Source organism: Lycium barbarum, chromosome 5, assembly GCF_019175385.1.
Source record: "Lycium barbarum isolate Lr01 chromosome 5, ASM1917538v2, whole genome shotgun sequence".
NCBI lineage: Eukaryota > Viridiplantae > Streptophyta > Magnoliopsida > Solanales > Solanaceae > Lycium > Lycium barbarum.
The window spans coordinates 130,853,203-130,862,017 of record NC_083341.1 but is presented as its reverse complement, the minus strand read 5'-3'; the positions used below and the strand labels follow the sequence as shown (position 1 = coordinate 130,862,017).

At 40.1% G+C, this 8,815-nt stretch overlaps 1 protein-coding gene across 1 annotated transcript; it reads left to right on the top strand.

Annotated features, from left to right (window-relative positions):
• The first annotated feature begins 3,524 nt into the window (after positions 1–3,524).
• Positions 3,525–5,588, top strand: LOC132639819 (uncharacterized). The gene is made up of 4 exons (XM_060356227.1): positions 3,525–3,680; positions 4,052–4,530; positions 4,638–5,187; positions 5,244–5,588. The coding sequence occupies exons 1-4, from the start codon at positions 3,525–3,527 to the stop codon at positions 5,586–5,588; spliced, it is 1,530 nt and encodes a 509-aa protein (XP_060212210.1).
• The last annotated feature ends 3,227 nt before the right edge of the window (positions 5,589–8,815 follow it).

Below are 8,815 nucleotides of genomic sequence, written 5' to 3'. Positions count from 1 at the left end.
TGGATATTATTGCTAATATAGGATCCCTATGACTTGTATTGCTATAGATTGAAGTTGAAGGGGTTGAAGGACATTGTGATACGCTCAAAAGCGGAAAGTTAAGGTATGTAGAACTTCCATCCACATGTGGGAATCTCTACGTTCTTCCCCATGATTCGTTTCGTAAAATATATGAAGTTCAAATCCTAGGGCATTAAACCCAACATATTGGTAGCCCGTAATTATGTATGTATGTACATGAATTTTGTATCTATGTTCGTTATTGTATTCCTAATCTTCCATTACGGATATTAGGAATCCTAGCTAAATCCATGAATCATGAATTCTTCCTCATGTGTTCTCATTATGTTTATATGAAACTTTATGATTTCATCCAGCAAGTTACAAGCATGTTTTCAAGTCAAGTATATATATATGATTATGAACTATTGTTATTACTCATGCATCAAAAACATGTTTTGCAAGACTATGACAAGTTATCTTATGAAACTATATTTACAAGTTATGATTTATGAAAATCATGTACAAGTAAGTTATGATTCATGAAAACCATGTACAAGCAAGTTATGATCATGAATACCATGTACAAGCAAGTTACGATTCATGATATACCATGGGCAGCAAGTGCCACTATTTTCATGTTCATGTTTTGGGAGTTGCATTAATTACCGAGGAGGGCTTCAGATAGCCTGAAACTACGTAGCCACCGTAGGATGAGGATCGCTCCACCCATGTCCCGGACGATCTCTCATAATGACTGGATCCTTTCATATTTTATTAAATCTCATGTTCCCTGGCAAGGACTGAGTGTTCTGCTGGCGGGACGCAAGCACCAGACCATGGATCGGTTATAAGTTGTTGCTCTCCCTACTTATGATATTTTTACCATGTTTTATATATATATGTATGCACTCATGTTCATGTCCAGGTTTTCAGTTTCAGTTCTTATCATGTTATTCCATGTCCCATGTTATTTCTTTCAGTTGTTTTACATACCAGTACATTCAATGTGCTGACGTCCCCTTTTTATTGCCCGGGGGCCTGCATTTCACGATGCAGGTACTGATATACAGGACGACACATCTGCTCAGTAAGACAACATTCGTATCAGCTTATTGGTGAGCCCCATCTCATTCGGGGTTTAGTCAACTTTTGTTTTATGCTTAGTTATGCATCTGAAGGTACGCTGGGGGCCTTGTCCCAGTAAGTATGTTTTCCAGTCAGACTCATGATAGAGGTTTCATAGACTAGACAAGTCAGTTATGTTATGTCAGACATTCAGAGTCGTATAGCCATTTTTGGCTCATTCATGTTATTTCCGCACTCATGTTTAAACAAGTGTTTTTATTAAGTATTATGACTTACTACGTTTTATAAAGGCTCATCATGCATTCACGTTATATTTCCGCTCATGTATGTATCATGATGATTCAGCAAGCCATGTGGTTCGCTCGGTCACACGCAGTCAGGCACCGAGTGCCGTATTACGTCCAGGCCATGGTTCGGGGCGTGACAGAAACAACACCATTAAGATAAAATGGGACATTAGTATAGGCAAAAGAAAAATCGAACATCTGGAAGTAGCACAAATATGCAATGCATGATAAAATCATTTGTATGCTCATATATATATATATATATTTGTATATAATAAATAGTATCCATGCCCGGCCGTAAGGCTCGGTGTCATATATGTAAAAATCATGCCCGGCCATTAAGGCTCGGTGTTATCATCATTAGCCCGCGTCCGAGGCAATATCGTAACATGCCCACTGCAGTGGTGTGCGCATCTACGCGCCATGCCCGGCCGACTATAGCGCGGCACGGTGTAGTAAAATAGTGCAATACATATATATATATAGGTATATACCATTATTGGGCTGGACTGAAAAAAAAAGGAACTGCGCAGAGTTCCGCTTTCCTTCCGCATCGCGGAAGGAAAGCGCAAGGTTCTGAGGCCTTCCGCTTTTCTTCCGCGATGCGGAAGAAAAGCGCAAATGCCTGAAGCTCTCTGCACAGAACTCTATTTTCCTTCCGTAGCACTGTTCTGAGGCTGGTTTTGATTGAGAAAATCAAGGATCTGATTCTTGGCCTTTCGTGATGACATAAGGTCGTTAACCCCTGAATAGTTTATGGAATTCATCTCGAGTCCAAAGGAATAATCGATGACGATGAGTGAAATAATGTCTTAAAACCAATCAAACAACAAGACCTTGAGATTGAAAATACAAGCATAGGAATGAAGTGGCATTTGTTATGGAACACCCGTGTTTATGTACTAATTGGATTCGTGCCAAAGAAGGGTGAGCGAACACCTTACATACCTTATCCGTCGAGCCACCCCTTAAAGAATTCCTTATATCGAGGCTTGCCCTTCGCCCGAACCTATATATATATCGAGAAATATATCATTAGTCACACCTTCATCATAAATCCATCAACTTATAAATAATAATTGTGGAATACTAATTTTGCATATTTCCATCAACCCATGCGCACCAATTTATGGAAGTCCAATTTGGGTTACAAAAATTTGGGCAGCATTTCCCCTATATCGTCGACTTCTTCCAAATACCCAAAAAAACTCCTAAACAATACCAACAACATCAACAACAACATTATTAACATTCTACAAGACAAATATATGTATTTTCACTCAAAATCTTCTTCAAACCTCCATCCATAAGCCAACAACATCAATACAACAAACTACAACTCTTATTCTTGTAACTATTCCTTAATCAAAGTTAATAAGAAAAAGATTCAATGATTCATACCTTATTTTTCACTAAAGTGGCAAGATCTTCAATACCCACTTGTTTCCAATCTAGCTTCAACACAAAACGATATGATACTCGCGACTATACGTTGTCCGGACTTCGATTAGCACTCTAGAGCTTGAATTTTACTCAAGATTTTTACTTTTAGGTAATATTTAAGAGCCTTTTTGGAGTGGAATTTTCTGGAAATTGTAGGAGAGTTTTGGATGAAAAAAATGAGGGTTTGACCCTTTTTATAGGGGCTGACCGCAGCACTGTAGCTACAGTATTTTTAGCAGTACTGTAGCAGTGTTGTTTCTGCTTGTCGGTTCAGTTTGTAACGTCTATAATTCTCTACTCCGATATCCGATCGATGAGAGGTTTGTTGCATTATAAACTATACTCGACGTACTTCATCTTAGAATTTTGAAACACCTTAAAAATCCTAATATTCATGGATATATACCCCTCCAAAGTTGACTCAAAATCCTGTTTCAAATTTTTCGACAAACTTAATTTCCTTAATTTGCTTGGTCCCCGAGTCTTCCATAGATTATTATATGAACTCAAACCTTCATTAACCATGAGATGAATGCGCCACGTCTAGACTTAACCAACTAATGCCTAATAGATTCCACGTACGCAACTACGAGGTGTAACATCTTAGCTCCGGTTCAGCTCACACAATGGTTGACCCTTGCTACACAGAGCTCGAAGGTTCAACAGGCTCCGACGAAGGATGCTACACAACGGGACAAACAACCAATGACTACACTACCTATTGGGGCTGAGAATGAAACGATTGCGGCACAGGCAGCTAGAAATCTCACATTCATTGGGGGTAGCATTACAGTTGAGGAGGCTCCACGACACAACAATAGAGCTCCAAAAAAAGGTAAACAACTGTCCTACTTCCCTCCGGTGCTCCGTGAAGGGGAAAACTTTTCAAACTTAATATGGAGGAGGTGGAAATGCAAAAGATGAAGTGGGATTGTGCCCTAATAGGGTATGTAGTTGGAACGAACCCTACGTTTAAGCAAATTTTGAAATTCGTATATACTATTTGGAATTTTGTGGAGGTACCTAGAGTATTCTTACATGATGATGGCTATTTCATCTTCAAGTTTGGAAATGAACAAGATAAAATGGATATTCTAGAGAATAGGCCTTACACTTTTAATTATCGTCCAATGGTGCTCAAAGAATGGGAAGCTGATTTTAGTATGGGCAAGGAATCATTAAGGCAAATGCCTCTTTGGGTTAACTTCCCGAATTTACCTATCCAATATTAGGCAACTGATAACTTGGGTAGGATTGCTAGTTATTTGGGTAAACCTTTTTGCACTGATAGATTGACTGCCGAAGAGGGAAGGTTATCTTATGCTAGAATCCTAGTTGAGGTGGACGTTACTCAACCACTCCCTGAACAACTGACTATAGAAGAAGCAAAAGGGAAGACAAGGGTACAAGAGGTGTCTTATGACTGGTATCCAGAGTACTATAAGGACTGTATGTGCTTGGGGCATGTTGTGGAAGCTTGCCCTGTGAATTTAGCTGCTGGGAAGAATGCCAAAAACAAAGGGGTGACTGCTGAGAAGGTAGTTGATCCTAAGCCTACTGCAGCACCTACATATCCACAAGGTAGATATACACAAGCACAACACGGGCGTTGGCAGGCCAAGCCTGGAAACCAAATCACTCAAGTTCAGGGGGAGGTGACAAACCAAACTGGCAGTAATGATCATGGTGGAGAGACACAGGAGTTGAATCAGTAAGCACACCTCAGTAATCTGGGATTTGTGGTAGAAGGCATTGATACACAGGGTCTTAAGCATCCCTCAACGAGTGCTACATGATTTTATGTGCTTGGAACATTAGAGGGCTAAATCAGCCCTTCAAGCAAAAGGAGTTGAGATCCTTTTTGCTAAAGCATAGAATAGATTTACTGGGTTGTTTAGAGACAAAAATAAAGCAAAGGAAGGTAGAAAAATTCCGAAGGTTCTTTGGGGAAAATTGGACATGGTACGTAGACTATTCCCTGGAGCCAAATGGCAGAATATGGCTTGGTTGGAAACATAGTAATGTCAAGGTTACTGTGGTCCTAGCAAGGGCACAACTTATACACTGCTATGTGGAAGATAAGGGGTCTTCTTTTGCCACTTACGTGACTTTTGTATATGGATATAATACAAATACTGAAAGGAAGGAGATATGGAACACATTGAGGCACATCAATCACATAATAGCTGAACCCTGGCTTCTACTGGGGGATTTTAATACTTGTCTTTCAGTGGAAGATAGAATTAATGGTACCCCTGTTCATCATCAAGAGATACAAGACTTTATAGGCTGTGTTGAAAACATAGGGTTAGGGCAAATGACTAGAAGAGGATGTGAGTTCATATGGTGTAACAAGAGGATGCTGTGGGTAGAATATACAGTAGAATTGACTGGATTCTGGGGAATTCAAGATGGTTCATGCAGCATGCTAACTTGGAGGCATTGATTGGTCTACCTGAATGCTTGGACCACTCTCTTATACTAGTGAATACCTCTGTAGCGCATCAGCCTAGTACCAATCCATTCAGACTATTGAATGTATTACTCAAGCAGGAGGAATTCAAGGCTCAGGTTGAACAAATATGGGAAGTTCAGGTTCAAGGCTTCTATATGTACAAGGTGTGGAGGAAATTGCAACTGTTAGGTGCACAATGTAAGCAACTCAACAGAACTATGAATTCCTTAGAAACCAAACTGTATAGCTTGAAGGGTGAGCTGCAAGAGGTACAAGAGAAGCTCAGCCAAAATATGTTGATGCCAACCTTATAAATGCTGAAATGGACACTTTAAGGGATATCCAGAAATGGGATAAGATACATGAACAAGTGCTGAGAAAGAAGTCTAGAGCAACATGGTTAGCTTATGGGGATGCCAACACAAAAAAATTTCATGCACACCTCAAGGCTACACAAGCTAAGAACAAGGTTGCATCCATTTGTAATGAACATGGAGACAGGATCACTGACCTCACCCTGGTGCAACAAGAGTTTATTTCATTCTTTAAGGTGTTACTTGGCACTGCAGCTGAAGAACTACCATGTCTAAATCCTGCCATAGCAAAGGATGGACCATGTTTGACCATTGAGCAACAAAGGCAGCTTTTGCTGCCTATTACCAGAGAGGAAATAGTAAACACAATGAAGATTCTTCCACCTGATAAAGCTCCAGGTATAGATGGTTTCCCTGCTGAATTCTTTAAAGAATACTAGCATATAATTGGAGATGAAGTAATTGAGGCGTTCATGCAGTTCTTCTCAAATGGGAAACTATTAAAAAACATTAACTGCACAACTGTTACCTTAGTCCCAAAGGTGAAAAGCCCTAACTTTGTGAAGGAGTTTAGACAAATTGCTTGTTGTACTACACTATACAAGTTGATTGGCAAACTGTTAACTGCTAAACTCAAACTCGTGGTAGATTATCTGGTAGGACCTTCACAATCAGCATTCATAGAAGGTAGGAATATCCTGGACAATGTAATTATAGCTCATGAGCTGGTAAAGGGATATGGTAAAAAGCATGTGTCACCTAGATGTTTCACGAAGATAGATATCAGGAAAGCTTATGATTCTATAGAGTGGGGATTTTTTAGGATGGTTCGGCTAGAATTTGGGTTGCCCTGTAAACTAGTTGAATTGATCATGATTTGTGTTTCTACTGTTAGTTATTCAATTCTGATTAATGGATCATTAACTGACCAGTTCCAAGCAAAGAAGGGGCTTAGGAAAGGGGATCTTATGTTCCCTTACCTATTTGTTCTTGTAATGGAATATCTAGACAGGTCCTTGAAACAGTTGAGACATAATCCCAACTTCAATTACCACCCTAAGTGTGAAAGACTGCAACTGGTACACATCTGCTTTGCAGATGATTTGATCATGTGTTGTAGGGTTGATAAAGGGTCCATCCAGCTATTACTTGAGGCTTTCAATCATCTCTCAAGTGTATCTGGATTGCAAGCTAACCTTGAGAAAAGTTCCTTTTATGTGGCTAGGGTACCAGAGGAGTTCAAAAGGCAGATTCTTCAGGAGATGCAGTTTACTATGGGGGAGATACCATTTAAGTACCTTGGAGTACCTTTGAGCTCAAGAAAGTTGAATATCCAGCAGTGTTTACCTCTTGTTGATAAGATAGTGGCAAGGATCAGATGTTGGTCCTCTAAATTGCTTTCTTACAGTGGTAGATTGCAAATTATAAAAAGTGTACTCTTTGAAATGCAAACATATTGGGATCCAGTATTTCTCTTGCCACAAAAGATTATGAAAATGGTGAATACAGCTGTAGAATTTTTCTATGGACAGGCAGTGCTGAAAGCTCAAAGAAAGCTTTAGTGGCATGGGATACAATGTGTTTACCAAAGGCTGCAGGACTGAATATAATTGATTTTGCTAAATCGTACAAAGCAGTTATATGCAAGCTACTATGGGCACTGTCACACAAGAAGGACACTCTATTGGTACAGTGGATACACAGTTTCTACATCAAGCACAATGACTTAGCTACTTGTGTCACACTTAAACAAGCTAGCTCGCTGGTTAGGAAGATCCTGGATGCCAGGGCTTGGTTTGATGTAGTAGATCCTATTGCCCATCTTAACCAATTCTCAAGTGGAGGGAAGTTTAATATCAAGGCAACATGCCTTTCTCTCATTCCTCTGCATCCAAAGGCACCATGGAAGAGTCTAGTCCTGTCCACAAGTGGAGTGCCCAGGTATCAGTTTATACTGTGGTGTCATGACCTCGCTAGAAGCCATGACGAGTACCCGGTACTAGCTTACCGAGCACCTCTGATCTAACATTCCTTTCTCACTACTAGGTGGGTCACACGGATAATTTATGAACATCTCACTTAATATAGCTATCCATAGCTATGCCCGCAATCATATATCAATAAGCTTGACCAAAATATTATACAACAACAAGGACGGACAAGGTCACGAAACATCTACCCACATACGTATGTCTACGAGCCTCTAAATAAGATACATAATCCACGAGGATGGGGAAGGGTTTCACCGTGCCCAAATAAATACATAAGAGTAGTACCAATAAGCCGTAGCTCCGGAACAACTGGAGCGCTTTTGAGATGCCGCTGGTGGAACTCCTAGAAGCCAGACGCGTCTACCTATTTACCTGCGGGCATGAACACAGCGTCCACAAGAAAGGACGCCAGTTAAGAATAGTGTAATGAATATGTAAGGCATTAATAGTAACATGGTAAGAGATATCGAACATGAAAAATAATATAATGAACGTATGAAGATAAAGCAATATAAAATAGATCAACCTGTGCCTCTGAATGCCCTTTTAAGGCGAATGTCGTGCATGCTTATCTTTTAAAGAAAACCTTTTCCATATATATCCATATATAATATCTTGTCCGGCCGTTAAGGCGCGGTAATATATATAGTATCTTGCCCGGCCACTAAGGCACGGTAAAATATATAGCATCTTGCCCAGCCACCAAGGCACGGTAATATATATAGCATCTTGCCCGGCCACTAAGGCACGATAATATATATATATATATATATATATATATATATATATATATAGCATCTTGCCCGGCCACTAAGGCATGGTGTTATCTTGCCCGGCCACTAAGGCACAGTGTTATCTTGCCCGGCCACTAAGGCGCGGTAATATATATATAGCATTTTGCCCGACCACTAAGGCACGGTGTTATCTTGCCCGGCCACTAAGGCACGGTGTTATCTTGCCTGGCCATATAGGCGTGGTATTATCTTGCCCGGCCATATAGGCGCTGTGTTATCTTGCCGGACCATATAGGCGCGGTGCTATCCCCAGCTGATCAATGGGATGCAATGCATATATACATACATACATACATACATATATATATACACATAAAAATGCATAAATGAAAACAACATCATCATTAGCATTACTATTGTCACTATATCATTCCTCGAAGAATCAACCATCGTACGATGAAATCGATAATGTCATGGGAGTCTCGAGAATCATGAACTTAGA

Coding starts and splice junctions, on each gene's coding strand:
- LOC132639819 (XM_060356227.1), top strand. CDS start 3,525: ATGACTACACTACCTATTGGGGCTGAGAATGAAACGATTGCGGCACAG. Junction 3,681..4,051: donor AACTGTCCTACTTCCCTCCG/GTGCTCCGTGAA, acceptor ATCCAATATTAG/GCAACTGATAACTTGGGTAG. Junction 4,531..4,637: donor GAGACACAGGAGTTGAATCA/GTAAGCACACCT, acceptor TTGGAACATTAG/AGGGCTAAATCAGCCCTTCA.